We start from the raw sequence: 21,895 nt of genomic DNA on the forward strand, positions 1-21,895 counted from the left end.
AAGTGGCTGCTGAAACCAATCAGAATTAATGTACTAAATACCTACTTCCAGCATTACTGAGACCTAGGAAGTTGGTGGACTTGCACTGCCTGCTCAGCAACGCCGGGGAAACGCTGCCTGGAGGAGTCGCTACGTTTGAGTGCTAGTTTATCTCGGCTACGGGCAAGCGTTTGGCTGCTGGGAAATGTTCACTGTGTGCTTACAGGTACTTTAACGCACTTTCACCCCGTGTCATCTCCCTGCACAGCAGTCTCTGAAAAGCCACCCGACTTGGCAGCGAAGCAGTTCTGCCTGTCCACCCCGACGGCTGAGCCCAGGGCTGGAGACGGCGGGGGCGCTAAGCAGCTGGGTGCCCCAGGCACAGCTCTTAGACAACACAATCTCAACTTTGATGTTCACAGCAACGTTTTTCTAACCTTTGCTGTTATGAAGGGTAACTAAAAAGACCTCAAATTAACAGAAAGAGAGGGCGATCAGACTTTGGAGCTAAACACTTCAAGAGCTATCAGCTGCTAACTGCATCGTAAGTAGGTGCTGATGCTGTAACTGCCACCCCCCACCGCGACCCCAACACCAGCAGGGCTCTGCTGGAGCCGTCCCCAGGCAACTTCAGATACAAACCCCTCTGCTCCTGGGAGGAAGATCGGCTGGTGGCGCAAGCCAGGCTAGGAACAGGGTCCTGGCCTGCCCTAAAAGCAAGGCTGACGCCCACAGCCCTGAAGCCAGCTCTTCTGCAAGCGGCCTTTGCCTGGGCACGGATCTCGTTCCTCTGTTCAGCTTCATCCCCTGCCTAACCGCCGCCGGCACCGTACCGGTATTTCAGACTCAACGCTTCCATCGAAACTGAGGGACACGCGCAGTGCCCTTCTGCAGGGCTCACGCACGCAGCCAGCTCGCCGAGACCCTGAAGCACTTCGCTTCCCAACCAAGCACGATCTGACCAGCTTATGTATCCACTGCATAAATCTCTCCAAGAAAAGATGTTTTATATCTTTAGTTTTCATATTTTCAAGGTGCTGTATAAACATATCCCTTCCACTTGCAAGACAGAGATGTTCTGTTTCTACAATGGATGGATTTCAGTTTATTCTGCTTGCAGTAGTTGGGCCAAGTCCGCACAACAGCATCAGCCCCGAAAGGAAAACGAGGACCCAGGCCCTCCGGGGTGCCAGCCCCGTGCTTACACCTCTCTCCTGTACTGCCTCGCTATACAACGCCTAACAGAACTAGAACAGAGGAATTTAAACACCAGCATTTTCTTTATATCATCAGATAAACGCACGCTAGGAAGGAAAAAAAAAAGAAAACATCTTTGTCACAATTTACAGTTGTAGTCAGCTAAAACACGTCTTAAACACACCGGGCCCTGGGCTGATAGGGAGCACGGCAGAGCCCCCCCCGGCTTTTGCTCAGTTACTTCCCTGCCCCTAGCCAAGGAACCACAGAGCTGCGTTTTCCCATTCGAACGGGGAAGCGCTGGAGGACGACGCTCCCAGCCCGCTGCCCGGAGTCGGCCAAAGCAGCACCAACCGTCTGCACCGTCCCAGCAACGCGCCCCTCTCCCAGCCTCCGGCGCGCGGGGTTCGGCCTTAGCGCTACGGGAACCGGCCAAACTGGCAGCGACCCTAGCGGGGACCAACGACGTGCGTACTAGCGTGCTGGGTTGAGACCCAAAGTCATTTTCCAAAAAGTCTCAGGGAGGAAAAGACTCTCTCGTTAACACTAACTTAACCCTGAAATAGGGTGACTGGCATCAGACCACCCGGTACTAGACAACCGCAACGAAGTTGCCAGTCCCTCACCGCAACACCCTCCTTCCTTCGTAATAACCAGAAGCCCTGCTCCAAGGGAGAACGGGAGGAAAGGAGAGGATGACGCGACTGAGAAATTCAGTGGTGAGGAGGAGGAAGCTAGTTGAAGACAGCACAGACCAGCTCGTTGCTGTCAATAGCGTCCTTGAAAGCCCCATCAGCTGAAGAGGGCAAACCCGCGCCACAGATTTCACAGCTGCGCTCAACTACAGCAAACCTGCCCAAAAGTTTACGCGCGCAAACTCCACGAGATCGCCGTTCTCCTCTAACCGCAAGGGTTGGCAAGGGCCACGTCGCCCGCTGCCGGTGTACGCTCCCGCGGAGCGGAGGCATCGCACCAGGCACCTTGCGTCCCGAGCCCCCTGTTAAACAAGGGGCATCACAGGGCGGGGGACAGCCAGCACGCCCAGCCGTCCCCAAACAGGAGCGAGACTACCCGGATGCTCAAAGGCTACCATCTCCGCCAAGTCTCATCTACGGACTTTCCCGTCCTCTCATGCAACAAAATGATGTAGCTACTGGTGACCACTGCTACAGGTCACCACACCGAGCTCCACGGCTGAATAAACAGATCAATTTCCCACAAGTAAATGGAAAAACTTACACCTTGCAGGTTCATCTGCGCACTAGTGACACCCCAGCAGCTTTTCTGCCAACAGAGCTATGTTGTTTAGGGTGTGATAAACTGGCATGTCTGTGCCAATGCAAGTCCCCCAGTTTATTTTCCTCTGGCGGTGAGGAGGTAGAAGTTAGGCCTGGAGGGTGGAATAAGATATATTGGCAAAAATATGCTCCTGCAGATAAGCCGCATCCAAACTAGGAGCTCTCAAAAAGAAAGAACAGCAGTATGTTATACAAACTTGGGGCACCTTGTGCAAATGTAGCTTCTCTTACCGCTACTTCAGAAGAAACCTCCCCTCCGGCCCCCACCCAGAAGTATTTTTTCGGCGTGACCCTTCACACAAGCAGCTTTTGCTAGGCCAAGCGCCGCTATGGGAAATCCTGCCCCTCGGCACCGCGAGCACCCCAGCGCGGCGCCCGCTGCCAGCCTCCGCCGCTGCGCTTCCAAACGTGTTAAATCCCACCCGCGCTCAGGCCGGAAAACCTGACAATCTTTATCTTCTTAGTCTAGACGCGGGGAGAAAGGACAGACTGAAGGTGAAGAGTAGGAAGAAACTTGGACAAACTCCACAGCACCTGTCTGAGCACTAAAGTTGTGACACCTGAAGAGCTAAAACAAGGCTACGCGATGCTGACCTAACAGTTCCTGCATAGAAGAATACAGCAACCGCTTGTGTCAGAAGCAGGTCTGTATGAAAATGTAATCGGGTCCACGCTAAGCTTTTCATCGTTCCGTTTTGAACGGAAACGCTTCATACGCCTTTGCTACAAAGGCCACAAGGTTAAAACTTAGGTTCGGAACAACACTTTTAAAGAATCACACAGGAAGGATCTCCACTTCCTTGCGTTAATTTTTGTTTTAAACTCCTAAGATATGAAAACGCTATCAAGACTTACGTTCTAGCAGAAACGAAGAATCCCAGAACATAACCAACTTTTCACGTTCATCCAGCAAGAACTAGCACCTTCAGCAGCGACTTCACAGCTGTTTCAATGCAGCTGAGACCAATCTGTCCTTTGAGCTATTACCTCTTTAAAAAAGAGCATACAGTAGTCACATTAAAACAGGGAAGCAAACGGCCTAGCGTGGGACAAAGACTAAAAAAAGAGCAGGGGGGCTGGGATGTTTGAAGTACGGCGGCCTGGGAGTTCGGCAGCGGCTTGAGCAGCGGCACAGGCCTGTTCATTCACACAACCCTCGGAATTAAGCAAAGGCTTTCACAAAGTTACTCCTCCAAGAACTGGCTTAGTTTCTTGAACTGCTACTACAACAGGCCAATGCAGCGCGTTAACATCTCTCTGAACGCTTCCACCTCAGATCTACCACCTCTGGGGAGCACCCAAGGCGCACCACCGCCATCCAGCCTAAACTCTTTTCCAGCCTTGCTTTCTTGGTGCAATAATCACTGAACAAGAAGTACGACAATTAGTGTAAGTGAAATGGGTGTTGGTGGCTAGACTCAATACCTGGCCTATGTACCAACTTGTTGCAAATTATGGGACTATTTTAAAGAGCAAAACACCTTAAGTTATGAACAAAAATATCAAGTTTATGCTTAAATTGCATACACATGTTTAATTCTATTCCTGGTGCATTTTTAATTGCTCAGGCAGTTCTTAGAGAGTAAAGTGTGCAATCTAGAACATATGTTCTGGATTATTTTTCACAGGTTACTCCATAAATTTAAAAAGTTTATTCTCTTTCCCCCAAAGGGGACAAAAAAACTTCAGAGAATGAACCCTGGAAGCATTAATGAAAGTTCTCTTTTCATTGTAATACACGTCCTTTTCTTTATGCTACATCCCTCGTCCCCGAGAACAGAAAGGAGCTTTCACCTATAAATCAAACTGAGACAAGGTAACTAGGCTCAGCATCAGACTCTCCTGAAGTCATGCAGCCCTCTCAGCTATTTGAGGAATCTTATTTTAAAAAAAGAAAGAAAGAAAGAAAGAAAACTGGAAATGATAGATAAAAGGCTGGCGAGGAACAAGCACCCGCTCCGGCTGCGCTCGCCTCCAGAGCGGCGCGGGCCCCCGGCGGCGCGGCCGCCCCGCTGCCCCCGGCGGGCGCGGCCCCGGCCCCGGCCCCGGCCCCGCTCCCGCTCCGCGGCCCGGGCGGGGGCTGCCGCGCCGGGCGCCGCCGCTGCGCCCGGAGCCGGGGCCGGGGCCGGGGCCGGGGCCGCTCCCGACCCCACATTGTTCCCCGGCCCCGCTGCCGGCGCGGCGCGGCTCGGCTCGGCGCTGCCCGGCCCGGCCTCCTCCCCTCCCCTCCCTTCCTGCTGCAAACTTCGCCGCCCGCCCCGGACCTGCTCCGGCCCCGGCTCGGGCCCCGGCCCCAGCCCCAGCCCCGGCCCCGGCTCGGGCTCCGGCTCCGACTCGTAGTCCTCCTCGTCGGCGCTCGCAGACATGGCCATGGCTCATGGTGGGCCCAGGCGGAGCCGCGCTGACATGGCTGGAGCGGCGCTGCTGGCGGAGCCCCGCTCCCCGCACACACACACACACATGCAGGAGGAGGAGGAGGAGGAGCGGGAGGAAGGGGGCCGGGCGTGCCCCTGCCAGGCGGCCAGGAAGGGGCTGGCCCTGCCGGCACCGCCAATCGCCGCCCCGCTGCGCGCAGCCGCCGCCGGGGACAGCGCGGCCGGGCAGCGCCGGGCGCCGCAGCGCAGCGCGACCCCGGCCCGGGCCCGAGCCCGAGCCCGGCGCGGGGGTGACGCCTCGCTGCTAATTAGCCCCCTGCTGTTGATTAGCTGCGGAGGAGCCGGCTAGGGGCGGGGGCTGCCCGCGGGGTGCACGGCGCTGCCCGGCTTGCGGAGGCGGCTGCAGACAAAGGAGGCACAGACGGACCCCCAGATCCCCCCCCCCCCGCCTCCCTCTCCCTGCCAAGGACGCGACCCAGCGGACGGCGAAGGCAGGAGGGAGCTCCCGGAGGGAGGCGCAGAGCAAGCTTTGGGATGCCCCCCGACGCCCCTGGCTCGGCAGAACCGGCGCTAGGAGAAAAGGGGGTAAAACGTGACGCCCCGGTAGCGGAGCTGCTCGCATCCAGCTTCGCCCTGCTCCCCGGGCTGAACGGCGCTGCTCGCTACGGAGGAACCGCTGCCAGCGCCGCTCTGACCGCCCCGACCCACTGTCGTGGGTTTACAATGAAATATTCTCCCTGAAGTATTAGATGTTACAAATCATTAATCGGGGACCTGCACCGGATCCAAAGCACCCGAACGCGGACGCAGCCTTCGCCATTGAGAGGCGGCAACCGAGGGTCAAGACGCGCAGGCCTGAGTTGGAGCGCTGAGCTTTAACTTTCCCACTGAAGTTTATGGGCCTGCTTTCAGGGGAAGCCCCGATTCCACTCGAGTCCCTAGGATTTTGCCTCTGGCTCCTACACGTACAACACCGAATTAAACGGGAGATTAAATATTTGCATGTGCTGAGCTACCAAGAAGCCGTAAAGGAGCAGATCTAATGGCCTTTGCATCAGGATTTTTGACAAACGAGTTTTAGCTCGGTTCCCTGGCCTGAAGCACCGCGTGGTCACGCGAAGCTGGCGGCGCACAGGCGGGCAGGGGCTGGCGCGGGAGCAGAGCCTGCTGCTCCTGGTAGCCGTGCTGCCTCGCACCCGCTTGCGGCCTCTGTGAAACCACGGTCTACGCAGCGAGTCTGGCCTCCCAAATTTAAGTAACAAAATACGGTCGGATTTCATATTCCAAACACATATTTATAGGCTGCTGCTGGTGAAGCCAACTGAATCATGTAGTTATGTCCCCTCCTTATTCTGAATACCTTAAACATCCTTTTTTTTTGTTTGCATTTCTGCCCTCTCCCCAACTCGAACTCAAATAGTGGCTAAGTGAGGGTATTCACCTAAATTCTGCTCATCTGCCATGCCACACGTGAAACAAATTTACTTGCAACACATTATGTAGATCTTCAAAATATAATCAGACACGTTCAGCTTGTCTCCTCAGGTTTCTCGCTTCCCCCATTGTGCTCATGGGCAACCAGGAGCAGATGAAAGCTGAGGCACGAAAGGCATGTGCCTAAGGCCTTGGCTTTCAGAAGCACAAGGCAGTATGAGACTCCAACGTTTTCTGGAGGAGAGAAGAGGGGGGATGCATTTCTAACTACAGGCCTACAAAGGAGAGCTTAGATACGAAGGAAGGATAACTGACATGATTACAGCAACGTTTGTTCGAGCGCGCGGTCGGCCTCTAGCAGCGGCAGAAGCAGGTAACCTGGGGAAGGAAGATGCCTGGTCTCCGCCTGCCCATGGGCAGCCCGAGTCTCCAGGAGCCTGAGCGCAGATTCCAGCCTCGGCTCACGCTCGTCCTCCCCCTCCAGCCTTCCAGCTCCGTGATCCAGATGGGAGGAAAAAAAAAAAAATCGTGACATCCCCCCAGGGCAAGCCACCAGTCACCCTCCGACGAAATGTCTTTCACAGCAAATTAAATCATGACATAGATCATCCTACTCCTTTCGCCTGCAACAAACATTAGCGCTCTTGCTATTCGCGTTAGCCTAGCTGGACTGTGCCAGGTCGCGGCCCCGGTGCGTCCCGCACCAAGCCTCACTCCTCGGCCACCACCGCCGCGGGAGAGCGCGCGCTAGGCTGCTGCCTCCAAAAGAAACAAACACAGCAAACGTGTCCTGATTACAAAGGGTGCGTTTCCAGCAACGACACATGCAAAGAGGATCTCAGAATGATTTTCAGATGCTAGGTAAACTTTGCAGAGCTGGCATTAAAAAGAAAAAAATGGATAGGATGTGATATAAAATAGCAAATTGGGAATGAGTGGGGGAAAAATTACAATAAAATTAACTTTTCTGATTATAATTGCTCTTCAAATATCTCATCTTTTACAAGAGCAGATAACCATTCAAAGAAATATTTAATATACAGAAAGAGCTATTAAGAGAGCATTTTTCCAGCTCAAATCTTTCAGCTTGTCAACACTAGAGAACAGTACTTTAAACCATGCCAAATAGCGAACGATCCTTGTATGAACAGTTCTAGGACTAAATTTGACTAGCCTGGCACAGTTTATACCAATTTAGAAAGCAAAATAGGCAATACTGACCCTAATCATGCCTGTATTGGCATAACTGTGTCCATACCTGAGCTTTTCATGGTGTAACTCAATAATAAATCCTAAAACTGCCAAACAGGTCTTAGTGAAAGCTGGATGAGAGCAGACAATACCTACAACTCTGAATTGTTGCTTTGATTGCACCTCACCTGAAGTCATATATATAAGTCTCATCAATATCATAATCTTCTCCACAGAAACCGATTATGTTGTCACAAACTGAGACAATAAACTGAAGCAAGGAATAAACAGCAGGAGCTGATGAGTGCTAAAGAACCAGATCTTATACTCATGCAAATATCCTTTAGCAGTAAAGCCAAGATGGGGGGAAGAAGACTACAACCCCAGCACGATATGCACTTGGCTCCTGAGCATCTGTAGTACTGGCTGATTTCAGCTGCCACAATCAGCGCCCAGGGCTGAGCAGGATTAGTGTTTTTACATCAGATGCTGGAGTTTCTTTGCCGAATGATTCTCAATTTTTTGGTGAAAATAAGTTTGTAATATGGTGCAAATACACCTTTGATTGGACCTTCCCTTGAAACTTATGCATTTAGGTGCTATTAGAGAAAACATTGACATGGAGACAATTGGAAAAAAACAATTCAAAACTGGTTTATATAGAAGTCCTTGAAAAAAGGTCTTGTGATCTGAGCTTCTGCTGCTTTCTAGACGGCGACACATGTCTTTTTGATAAGGAAACCAACTGAGGTGTTTATGAATGATTCTTGTGCTGTATGAGAATAAGACAGTTACCCAACAGCTTTCTAAGGATCAGCGTTCTGGTGTAAGCATCTATTCGTATGAAATATGATCCTAATTCTTGGGGCCCTGGGCAAATTTCACGCCACTTTTCTCAAGAGTTCTAGCCAATATTTCAGTCATGCTCTAAACACGGCAGTGACATTCTGGCAGTCTAACATGTCTTCAAATATCCATCAAATATCACGATCTTACTTCTTCCTACTATTTATTTAATCTGAAGTATGACAAAAGATGCAATCACCAGATGCACCGAGTATCTCTCATAATCTCTCTAATAAACAGTCTAATTGATTAACCACTGAGCAAATAAAGTAACTCAAGATGAAATAATACATTGATCACTCCCTCCATGTAATGCTTAGCGCTCATCTCTTAACCAATAGCCAACATATGAAAGGCAAAGGCGGCGAGGGTTATATTCCCGGAGCTCTTGAAGGCTGCCAAACTTGGACTATTACAGTACAGCAGAGGAGCAGCACCCAAAAGCTCAAGAGCCCAGATGATGTGCTGGTGACAGCTCACTTGATCTCCTTCACAAGCCTTAAAAATAAAATCCCACCTTCTTAAAAATATAATAAATAAGACCACAGAGAGAGTACTGAAACATCAATTTCATCTACCACCCAAGACATGAGCAACTTGGGAACCTGCTGATAAATAGCTGAGGTCTGCCATCTTCACAGCATCGGATTTGTGGAAACTGGGAAGGACTAATGCACTCAACAATTTGTGAGATCTGGATCGGTGAAATTACTCTCTATGTGAAGAGCCATGGGATGATTAGGACTGTGCACTGGGAAATGAGGGAAATCCTGCTATGCTTCTTTCTTCCACAAACCCTTCTACCACAGAGGGTTCCCACAGCACAAACAATTTGTCTCCAAGAGCTATATTCTGCCAGTAAAAGCAACAGCTAGGGAAGTAGGCTCCCAAGAAGATAAGAAATGACTGCCACGCTGTGGAGGAACCTGCAAATAGATGTGGCTGCTAGCTAAAGAGTGGATTAACCAGAAATACGTAACCTGCTTTCCTCTAAGTTGCTCCGTGTCCTGACCCACAGCACCAAAGGCTCTCAGAGCCTCTCTGAGGCAACCAGTCACGTCCAGCACCTGAGCAGCGGATTCAAAGTCTACCGACCAAACCCAAACATTTAGATGCAACCAAATGGTGCACTGAAATATAACGGTGCTCAGCTGTCACCTATACACCTGATCAGGATTTGTAGGAAAACATCCAGGACCAAGAGAAACAAAACACGCTAGACAAAGTCTCAAAGCTGCTTAGCTTTTATCGGACCTTCTCCATTTCTTTTGTCAGATTGCTAATTTTCAAAGAGGCAAGTGCTTCTGTGCCTCTTGTATCTTGGTCTACTAGTGCCTGCAGGAAAGTCATAAAGTTGAAACAAGACCTCATTTATATTCTCAGCAGAGTTTAATTTCAGTGTGCTATGGAACTAAAAGGAAGCCATCTTCTCAGGGACAGAACATACAATTCAATTTTGTTCTGAAAAGTGTATGCACAATTGATGTCCATAATTACACAGCATGTACTGTGGAATGACAAACACCTTCCACATTGCTCTGCCAATGTGCTTCGATCCAGACACAGAACTATTAAACGCTCAGATAGGTAACTCTAAGCTTCAGTGATTTTTAACGGGGGGAGAAGGGAAAGAGACAGCACAAGGATGTTTAAATACTTAGCCAAATTCAAACCTTAGCTTGTTTTGTTTTGTTGGCCAACTCAGCAATGAACGTAGTGAAGTTCCTGGTGATAACATTTGAGACCCATCAACTCATTTCACATACGCAAAGGTCGTAAGAGTAAAGTAGCTTTCATCAGCATGTCTACTGCCACAAAATAAAGAGAAAACAGCTATCTTGAAAAATGGCAGTCAAAGCCTTAGTTGGGATAAATTCACGTCACTGAATATTCCTGCATGTGCATTATGGTGGATGAATGACAACGGGGAGGAATACATAAATCTTCTAGTATGATACTTGGAGGACACCAGTTTGAAAATAGAGATGTCTGTTCATTTTTTTCCCAATCCATTCACATTTCTACTCAGAGTCAAAATGGCTCTAATTTACCTGTTTGATGTATAATCACATAAAGACATCGGTCAAATTTCAGAGCAAGTGGCTGAGAGTTGATAAGAAAGGAAAATATTAAGTCAAAGATGGAAGATTAAGAAGGTGCTCATTCAAGTCCTTGCTATTTATAATTACTCCCTGAAGGAACACAATATTTCAAGTACAGCCTCTCGAGGTGAGAAATAATCTGTCAAGTCACCAGGCAAAGCTTTTAGAAGAATACTGAGAGGACGTACAGTGAAGCTCTTCACAAACGTTATGTACGATACACGTACACCAAACCCTGAAACTCCTCTGGCCTGCGTGGAGTTACCACAGAAATGAATTCACCTTGAGGACTAATGTTTCTACGAGACTGAAGCAGTGCTCAGAAAAACAAACGAGCCGGGCAAGGAGCTGCCCTGCTCACCGGTGCTGCCACAGGAAAGCGGACCCACGACTCGCTCCCCGCAGCCCCCACAGCCCTTCCTCCTTTGCACTGTACCTGCAGACGTCTTCAGTTCTGCTGGTGCATCAGGTTTTCTCCTGCTCCCAAGTAAGTGTAGTTAGCAGGGAGAGTGCTTAGTTTCATACACGTACAGCTACTGTGGAAAGTCCCCCCGAAATTCCCCCCAACCTCACCTATATGGTTTTGTTTCAGCTTGGATCTGTCCAGAGCCAGAACGTGGGTACCTTTCCGAATAAATTGAGCATTCTCCTGCCAAACGGCACTACTATTCATACAGCGTAAAAGGACAGAAATTATTCCAAATTATTTAAATCACTGATTCCAATCACAACTGAAATCAGTAAAGAGAAAAAATTAAGTTGATTTTAATCTTAATTTTCTTTTGTACTTAGCTATTTTCTCAACGAATAACCATTGGTATCTGATAACTACTAAGAAATGTCTGATTTGTAAGAAATTATGAACTTTACAGTCAGTACTTTTATTTTTAATCAACAAAAAGGATTCAAAATACTTATATATTTGTGTATGCAAATATTCTTGCAGACTATCAGCGTTTAAAGTTGTCATTGACACCAAGCAGAGTTCAGGCAGCGCTGCATGAGCTCACTTCAAACACCTTTAAGCTGGTGTCTGGCAAGGGCAAAATGTGACAGTTTAAATCCCCTTTTCGCTCCCGTGGCACCTGGAGTGACTGATGTAAAATTTGATTTGAATCACAACTAGGAAAATGCATTGTACAAGAAATTATACAGAATTCTTTCAGTGTCTTTCTGACCTTTTTTCCCTTACCAGCTCTTTTTCTACACTAGAACTACTCAGTTTTCACTGTAATCCTTAAATGCTTGTTTTTAATTGGTAATATCTGTTTTCTAATATATTCACGTTCTCACAAGGGAAGTACAAGGCAAGTACCCCGAACGGCTCTCGAAGGGCTGGTCTGTCTCAGGGAATTTAGCACAGTTTTTCCACTGCTCCTACCAGGAACGTAGCTTTCCTGGGGGGAGCCCCAAGGCAGGCTCCCAAACCTGACGCTGGCTTGATGTTGTGCCATTTCTACGTGCTCAGATCTGCTTCAGACACCACTCTGGTTAAAACACTAATTGCTGTAACTAGTCCCTCAATGCTCTTGCTACTAAGGGTGGAGCTGGCCTAGCAATAGCTGTGGTAGGAATTCTTAGTGAGCAAGCAAGGAAAAACTGGAAGTATTTATTAAAAAGTTGTCAAGAGCGCTCTCTGTCCACCTAGCACCTCCTCCCCCGAATTTGAAGAGCAAAGGATACAAAACAATGCCAAACGCTTCTGAAAGGTCACAGTGGTGCTAAACACAGTTGAGGTTTTTCACACTGAAGCTCATCTGACTCCTTGAATTTATCCTTTTTTTCTCCTCCGTTTTCTGCATTCAAATTTGCCCTGTCCATTAATTCTTAGTCCATTTACTTACTATTTCTTAAATTTCATCCAATGCACAGCATTGCATATATGTTCATAAAATTAGAGCCATACATAAAGGAGCACGGTTATTAGAAAATGGCAAAAACTTCTTCCCTTCCAGCATTTTTAACATGAAATATCAAGAGGAGGGAAAAAGCGTCCTTGCTGGAAAATGGCAGCAGACACGTGAATGTGCCCAAGGACCTCTCTTTGGATTCTCGATCTGAAGGGAGTGACTAATATCACTCACTGCCTTCTATTATTTAAAATAGAAATTATTTCTCAAGAATCTAACACCCTATTCATCACAGATATATACTGTTTATTTTTTGCATGCTATTTAGTTCAGCCCGTGAACAATGGTCAGAAATCTGATTTCCAGCCTGAATTTGTTTATGGCATGTTTATACTCCCTTGTTCGCATGCCAACATTGTCCATTAGCTTAAGTAACTCTTCTCCTTTCCTGAAGTACTTACGGAAACGACAACAGTCATCTCCCCCTCAACTTTGTTGTGCCAGGCCGAACAAGAAATTGCATCTTGAATACTGTATGTGCTTCTGGAGTCCCATATCCACCCTCATTTGCCTATAGTTGAACTAGAATAGTGGTTCTTCAGCTTGGGGGTGGGGGGGAGGAAAAAGAGATGACTGAGTAGCAGTTAACCGGGACATAAAAAAGTCATGGGCAGCATAGAGAAGATGCACAGGAGACCTCATTCAAATCTTTCAAAATGCGTGATCACTGTATGTCTGCTCTATTCTCACAGCTCTTCTCACAGCTCTGGCTGGCCACCATCAGAAACACCGCGCTACAAGGACCGTCTGGCCAGACAGCGTATGACTAGCTGTCTGGAGGACAGTTCCTCCACCATATTAACCAGCCTGTTGTTACACCTCGTGCAGATTAATTCATTTTTCCCCGGAAACAGGGATATCTAGGATTTTGCAAGACAGTCCTAGTTAAGATAATGGGGGCAAAAAATAAACTACTGGAGGATGGAACTTGCTATTGAATGGTATTGGATGCCATGGTGGCCCATGATACCAGGAAAGTGGAGTCATTAACCTAGAAGGTCCCTATGTCCAAAAAATCCCTCCAAAAAATAAAAAACACCCCCAACCTAGGATATGTCTGCCTTTTGTTTATGATCACTTTTTCTTCCTGGTTCTCAGGTACTCATACATAGCTATGAACATTATTTGCATTGCCAACCCTGCAGGGAAGGTTGTTTTTAAATGAAACCATCTTCCACTTAAAAATCCAGTTTGTGGCCTCTGCTAATTAATAGTACTCCTTTAAATAAGGATATTACCATTTCCTTATGATACTTTTCAAATGTCTTCTCTTAAAATCAACAGGTAAAAATTACATGGAAAAAGCGTATGAACAGAGGGCCAGAAAAACAGCCACATATTCCAGTATTGTTAGCCAGACACGGAAAATTACAGCTTTGTATCTTGTTCACAGTTAAACCCATATATATTTGGACACATGCTACCACTACAAATGCAGTGGCTTTAGGTTTATACCAGGTAAGAGGGATGCGAATCTGGCTCACAGTCTGCATTTCTAACTCTTCACAGAGCAAGAGAGTCCAAATATAGTTCTTTTGAGGTGCTCTTCATAGATGACTAAAGATCTTGATCACAGTAAAAACAGAAGATAATGCCACAGAGTAATTCTGTGCTACTACAGTTGACTGTTGTCTTCCAGAAATGGGAAATGGTTTGACAAATACAGGTTTTCTGCTTGGGCCATACACTGAGTTCCTTAACAAAACGTTTTCCCCAAATTCCTTTGCAGATAAAATGGGCAGTTGGACATTGCAGAGCTGAGCAAATCCTGAGAGTGGGCTTCAAGATGTGGTTTGATGGTAGCCAGCTTTCTACCCCAGTGATTACAGATCTGTGTCACCACATGGGAAACCTAGACTTGGGCCAGGCTTTGCTCTCTTTTCACCCCAAGCAGAAGTTCACGTCCCAGGAACGAGGAAGGAGTTAGTTTCTTAAAATTATTTCTCGCTCATCTTTGGTCCGTTAAGAAACTCCATTCAGAGGCCAGAAGGCAGTGAGCATCAAGCAGGATGAAGCAAAAACAAGGGGGAGCTATGATTCAGGCTGGAACCCGCACCAACATTAAGGGGCAGGTTCAACATCACGATTGCGCAGGTTGTCAAGAAGGAAGACAGTTTGACTTATAAAAGAGATAATTTATAGCCAGCCCAAGAGCCACAGACATACAGTTGAGCTAAGCACCTCGCTTCTCAGAGCGGATACCACTGTTTATCTCCTGCAAACTGAATCTCAGGAGAGCATGCACCAAGGTGTTCTTCCTTTCTGATGGCAGACTACCATTACAAAAGACAACAGATATGCTTGGCACCAAATGAGAAGAGCTTACCATTGCGCAAATCCCCAAAAGAGGAATGAGCACGGAAGCATACGTAGCCACGGCTGCATCCATGCTAGGCAGCCAGCTGGGAAAACGTGCTGTCCAGGCTGACGACACAAACTGTCAGGCAGACACCAGGACAAGCATGTTTCAAACATCTACCCAGGCCCACAACCCTGACTCCTTGATGAGGACTAAATTAGGATTGTTGTACATATCCTAGGATCCCCAGCAAAGTTGAACATTTGGTTACATAAATCATGATTACATGGGGACTTCTTTTGAAAATGGACTGTTTTCCTCTGCAGCTAAAAGAAAAAAAGCAGGTTCCTGTTTCTCCTGAAAGAGCATTTGCAAAAAAGAATGCCTCCTGGAATACGATTATTGGGCTAGGTAATTATTGATAAATTAGAAAAAGGACAAAAGACTCAAAAAAAGCCATATAAAGATGAGTAAATCTGATCTGGAAAAGGTGCCTATGAATCACATGCCATTTCCCCGCTACTATAAAATAGTAATGGTTCATGTGTCTTTCTATGCAGCTTTCTGCTGAAGGTCTCACAGATCTTCATAAACATTAATTTTACCTCCCAGCAGCCCAGGGTGGGAAGCATCAGCACCATCCTCCAACATGGGAAAGCTCAGGGAGAGGAAGGGCACCATTTGCCTCCTGCAACACAAGGAGGCTGCAGCAGAGTTGGGAACAGAATGCAGACCCTTGCCCCCCAGCTTGCACATTAACCAGAAAATCATCAAATGTCACTTATTTAGCCTATTTATTTTATCTCCTCACAAGAGCATTTTTGATCCTGTTCAAATATAGGGGCTGTTTCTTTTCAAAGTGAGTACATTTTGAGAAAGACAGGTGTAATAAAACTAGCAGCCCCAAACACCTTGAGAAAAGGTAGCCATGAGCAACGCAGCACAGTGGGGCCAGAGCATACGGATGGGACTCCCACACACTTGGTTAAGCCTCTTGCCCATTTATTACCTCAGCCTTTATGAACTGTGATTTAGGGTGAGTGTACATGTTCCTTCCTAAATCCCAGAATTTCACATTCTTCAAACAACTGCTTTGCAGCACCGAACCGTGCACGCTGTTGGCACTTCACTCTACCAATGCATAAAAAAACCTGTGACTCAATTTTAAACGTGAGTATTTGCTGCTTCTAAAGTCATTCAGATTATTAAAGGCATATCCTTTCAAAGGCAAGTCAATATAACTAAGCAAGCCCTTCCACAGCTTGGGTTATCTACGTAGTTTAAGTCAGTCCCTGTCCCTGTCCCAGGGATCTTTTACTTCAGTATGAGTTCTTTCCCTCTGCTCGTTTTCTCTGCTCTATCTCTTTTCAGTACTTGCCTCTCTTCTCATCCTGCTTTCTCTCCATTTCTAGTCCCTTCCCCTCCTTTCTTTAGAGTCATTTCCATTTCCTTTGAAATGTTTTGGCATTTAGTGCTGGCTTTATTCTTCCTCCTCCATCTGCTGCTCTTGTCTTTCTAAATCTCTTCTGGAGCCTTCTCTTGAGAGAAGGCAAGAGCCACGTTTTCAGCTTGCTGCCTTTTCCTCCTGAATTTCAGTTCGCTTCTCTTCTTTTTCTTTAAGGACTTGCAGTCAGACAATCCTCCTCTCCCTGGAAACTTGTACACCAGCTATAACGTCTTCTTACCAGTCCCACAATAGCTGGTACCACGCTGTATCACGTCTGCCACTCCTTTAAACACCAGTATCTCAGGAAAGGCACTGTTAAATGTTTAGCCTTTCTCATATATACTATAGGCTAGAAGAGTAATACTGTAGCAAGCAAAAAAAGGTTTTACTGCCCTGCCTTCTGCTCAACGGTCGTGGAATCTTCTGGCCATGGAGACTCGCTCCTCCACCTACCAACCAAATTCAAAGGGAGTTTCCCCTTCCCTAAGGGATTTCTTCTGTTTAAAATCTTCTACTTCATTATCAGGACTTGAAGGGAACAAAGGAGAAATAGCTAAGCTTAACTACTTACAACTTTGTCTTTATACAAACTTCCCCTATATTGCCTTTCCAACCTATTATAATTTGGGGCTCAAAGTCGCAACACTAAGACACATGTCTTCCTAGCCTGTTTGCTCCTTGGCCTCTGTACCCAGATGAGATGTAGCTGTGGTACGTGATAGGGTGTGAATGTCTTCCCATTAGAAGGGAGCCCAAGGCACAGCCAGTGCCTTTTTGGAAACATGCGGCCATGCCTGCATGTGTACATTTCAACTAAAACATAACATGTAATACAAGTTAATTACAGATTAAGGAAATTAAATGTAAAGAGACTGGCGAAAGTATTTCTTCTGTTATAAATTATTTGCAGACTTCAATAAAAAGTCTGCCTCTATGAGTCTTCCTCATATTTGTTACTAGCTGATGTGTACATTTGTTTGCTAATGTGCTTTCGCACTGGGAGTGATGCCTTTAAGAAGGTTTTGCTTTCAGAAAGGCTAAAAGAAAATAAGCACTAGAAACTAGGAAAAAAGAAAAGGGAAAAAAAAAAAAAACCCAACCTTGCAGCCAGCAAGATGACTCTTGCAAAGAAGAATAAGATTAAAACTGCAAAAAATAAAAAATCTTACATTACAGTGATGATGCCAATGCATAGAAATAACATAGAAAAATGAAGTATTTATCAAGGATTCCAAAATAAAGTGAACAAGAACATTAACACACACTAAAGCTTATAAAAGCTTCAAAATACCAGTTCCTTACTTCGACTGCAAGCCTTGGGCTCCAAAATACAGCACAAGAGTCAGCCGTTTTTCAGTTTGTTGTTTTCTCATTTTCACATACCAGTTTTCCTCCAGTCACAGGGGTGTTTCTTTACCCAATGTCTAGTGTACACTTGACCGGTAAATGAACAGTAGCTATCAAAGGAGCGGAGTGGAGGATCTGACACCTATTCATCTCAAGGTTTTACTCTGTTTTTGAACAAATAAGTGTTTTAAACAGAAGGCATATTGCTATGGATTTCTTACCATCAAAAAGGGAAATATGTATTTAACAAGATTAAACCTATTTGAAATGCAATCAGCTAAAGACTAAAAAGAAACCAAGAAACAGCATCAAACATTCATTCTGCCCCACTCTTCCCTGGCAGTTTCTCAAGTTTATGGTCTCTTATTTCTCATTTAAAAATAGCATATAATCACTTGTAGCCGTAAGAATATACTTTAAAGCCACAGCAAGTGCCCAAGCAAATTAAGCAGAAACAGGGGAAATAATGATTTGAAAGTTATTTACAATGAGGAACAGATTTTCAGATAGAAGCCTGATTTATGCTGACTGACCCTTTCAGCGTTTTTAGAGAAATTATGCATTATAAAACTAATTCAGTGAAGAATGGCAGTAAAAATAGAAGCGATGAGACATCTTTTAAATAAGCAGAGCTGCTTTTACAGCATGCTGAATAACTGGATTTTGGTAAACATACCACTGTTGTTTATAACATACAGCCCTCTGACATTATTCTTTAGTTAATTACTTCAAATTCTTCATAAGCATTAATGAAGCAAGCCTCATAGTACTCCTACAAAGCAGAGAGAGTTACTCCCATATATAGATAGCAAAATGAAGATACAGGGACAGAAAACAACCCTCTGAAGTTACAGTGACACACTTGGACAGAGAATACCAGTCTCGTAGTGTAAAAGGAAAAACATCCTCTCATCCAGATGAGCGTATTTACTACGTGACCAGTTTGTAGAATTTACCCAACGTTTACACAAAACGTCACATCAGTGTTTTCAAATTTAATCGTGGGCTAGTGACCAACACAAACGACCAACACATTTCAAAGCTTCATACAGGTAAATAAGGCCCAAACAAATTATTTTTTAAATAGCAACTCTAACAATTTATCCCTACTGAGGCGCTCTTGTGTTCTGCTTCAATGCCTAATTACAAACCCATTAAAAATAAATAGTCATGTTAAAAACGCTACCAGCTGCTGAAGTATGTCTAAAACACTTTGCCAGATTACAGCTAAATAAACATCAAGACTTAGCACAACAATGAGTAGTAATTGTGTCTTGTTACCTTTGTGGTCTTCTTGGGCCAGCTGACCACAGGGACACCCGAAATGGCAAGATTTTGGTCATCGTCAGCATGTTCCTTCAGAATATTCTGTTGCAAATAAAAACAGTTTTATAAACCAGAGATATATTTTTCTAACTTAAGAATACAGAGATCTATGGAATAGCATGCTCTACCCCAATCAAAGGTACAGGGCGACACTTTTGCAGATATATTGTTACCTTTGCTTCCAATCTCCCAGTTCACACCAACACTCTCGTGCCTGTCATTGAGATCCAAACAGTGAAGGTTCGTGCAAAACTGACAGCACAGCCAATCACAAAGCATACCAAATATTACAGACTTCTTTAAAACTGGTGCGTCCAAAACACTGGTGTTTTTCTACTGGTGTCAGTTTAACACCACTATTACCTCTCGCTTTAAACTCCAGGTTGCTAAAACCCGAACGAGGACCACCTCCGTCACCACAACCACCATCCTTTCTCTGAAGGGTGTCTCAGTCTCTGAAAGTCTCTGAAAGACCCGAAAAAGCACTGAGCTCTGCCACCACCCTTTCTGCCATCACAGGGCATTCAGCGCGCAGCTCAGTGAGCAAGCCTCACGTGCCTGGCCATCTGGGTAAGTCCAGATACGGAACTGCGCACCTGAACCTTTCACCTTCACGCACGTGGCAATTCCTGAAAACACTGCCATCTCCGCCAGCCGGCCTTCCACGCGGAAGGGCAGGCCAGAGTAGCTGTAATCTCACCTGCTTTATGCGAGGTGAGGCCTTCAGGTTCCTGAGCAGTCACTAAGAAAGGTTCTGACTCTGGATTGTACGGTGTTAAGGAGAAAAAAAGGCCTTTTTCTCCCCCAAACCTTGCCCAATCTTTTTGCTTCAAGGCACCGTCCTAAAAATCTCAAGAGCGGGTTGCACTGGCTTGTGCAGCTTCCGCCACCATGAATCACTGCCATTACTGGGGAACGCAGCACAGAGGTGGGAAGGACGGCTTGTAAGCATACTCAGCTGTGCAGCTGGGAATATACCGCGTTTGTTTCCTGCGACTCTCTACGTACTTACTAACCTAGCTACGAAGTTCTTAATTTGGGGTTCAGGTAGCTAAAACAGAAAACAAATCCAAACAAAAAGAAAGGTCAAAAACCTGATGAAGGATTCTGCTGAGCTGCTGAAAACTGAAGCCCCAGTGAACTCTAGCAGGTTAAGGGGGGGAAAAAAAAATTGCTCCAATATAACAAACCAGAACTGCAGGTTGGAGATTACCTCATAACAGAATTTAAGAGATAACCTCAGACAATGAAAGTCAACGGTGTTGCTCCCAATTACATTGATGTCTTGAAAAAAAGCATAATTAGACAACAGTAGGCACTAGATACTCTCAGTCCCCAGTGTAGAGCTTTAATAATTAGAAATTTCACACACTATACAAATAGAGTTTAACGTACGGTAACTGTTTTAATAGGAAACGCGCTTGGAATTATGCAAAGAAATTCATTTGTAATCATCCAGCTAAACTGGGGGACGTGATGGCATGTTCCAGCCCCAACAGCCTGAGCAGACGGGCTAGTGGCACTGGGGCTCGGACCAGCCCACGCGCGGCACCCCTGCAGCGGGCTTCCCCTCGCTGGAGCTCAGTACCCTGCTGGATTCAGCTACATTCCCCAGTTTGTGCTTAAATTAGAGATGTTTTACTAATAGAGGCTACAGCACCAGCACAGCACTCCTCCTTCAGGTGCGATCGTGCCAGTAAGGCTATTCTTGATACTGGTTAACCTAAAACCAAACCAATGACCAAAACAAGCAATACTTAGCAAAAGCCATTTCATCAGCGCAGCTGCGGCCGTGCTCAGGAGCTTCCTCGGGACAGCCTGGCTGGTCAGGAGCAAACCACCGCTCACCCCAGCCTGGCTCAAACGCGTGACGGAAACCTGTAGCGTATGCCTAGCTGAATACTCCTCAAGCGAAAGAGCTAACAGCTTTCACATACAAATTAGTTAGTGCCTCTTGACTGATGTGAGCACGGTAAGCCGGCACCTCTTTTTTCATGTCCTTTTCATGTGTAGGCAGTTATCACTGCATTAACTAAACTGTGACCACACTCTGAAAGTTAGTTTTCAACCCTAAAAACATAGAGATCTGTTGTGGTTTTAAAGGAAAGCCCCAATTCTCCAGAACAAGAAAGCAGCTTAAGAACCATATAAATAAACGACAAATTAAACCCTCTTTACTTTGCTACTCTTGAATTTGAAAGGCTGCAAGACAGAAAACCTTAACATTTCCACTCAATACTGTCAGAGAGTCAGGGTTCAATAGAAAGCAGAGTATATCGCAGGAATTTGGCAGGATACTGAGAGTTTCTTATTATAGTACGTATCACGTAAAAATATTATCCAAGAAGCAACTTAAAGCTGTGGCAGTTTATCATCGCGGCCAGCTGAAAACAATGGATGTCTCAGCAGCAGAACCACAACCAAACCACAGCTGCATTGACTGTAGTATCAAATGTCAGTACCCTACAGGCCGGAGGAGGCAGACTGTTGTTCACCTGCTTAAAAATAAAAAAAAGATAAAGAAAAGCCATGGGGCTCCAGCTAGACAAAAACCCACGATGCTCAGCCAGCACAAGGCTTCACTTCGTGGCTGTGGTGACAAGAGCAGGTATGACGGAAAGAAGCTGATTAAGTATGTAAGAATTCAGCTTAGCCATTAATTTCACAAGCACAGCAAGGAATGACTCCCCTGAAACGCGTTCAGTAGAGTGAGTTTTCTTCTATCATCAGAATGAGAAGGAGGTAAGATTCTTGGCAAGAAAAAGTAAGAACATATTTCAGCAGATATCATCTGTCTTGCACAAGAACCTGCTGCTGCTGCCAAGGAGTTACAGATACCTGACAAATTCTGTTCCTCCAGCTGAGTTTCCTCTGCCCTGATGGACCTCTTCAGCCACTTCTCAAGGGCAGCTTTTCCACTCTGAAGTGGACAAGGTCTGTGGCATTACTACGACACACACGACTGATCTTGCAATCATCTTCCCCCAACAGCAGCAAAGGAATTACCATCCCACCGGTAACACAACAGAAGCGTTGGAAAAGCTGCATCAGTGGCTGTATACAGACAAGGATCGTTGGCAGAGTCCTGTGGTATGGGCTGCAAACTACACCAGGTGGTAAGATTACATCCTCTCTACTCTCTCC

The 21,895-nt window shown here is 46.1% G+C and overlaps 1 protein-coding gene across 14 annotated transcripts in view; it reads right to left on the reverse strand.

The window, feature by feature from the left end:
- KDM2B (lysine demethylase 2B) overlaps positions 1-21,895 on the reverse strand; it is a 122,501-nt gene that overhangs the window by 21,322 nt on the left and 79,284 nt on the right. For all 14 annotated transcript variants that reach the window (XM_009666600.2, XM_009666599.2, XM_009666594.2 and 11 more), the window contains one exon: positions 18,707-18,793. In XM_009666600.2, the coding sequence (XP_009664895.1) occupies positions 18,707-18,793 (87 nt within the window). The remainder of the gene's footprint in view (positions 1-18,706; positions 18,794-21,895) is intronic.

This window comes from Struthio camelus, chromosome 17 (genome assembly GCF_040807025.1).
Source record: "Struthio camelus isolate bStrCam1 chromosome 17, bStrCam1.hap1, whole genome shotgun sequence".
Classification (NCBI taxonomy): domain Eukaryota; kingdom Metazoa; phylum Chordata; class Aves; order Struthioniformes; family Struthionidae; genus Struthio; species Struthio camelus.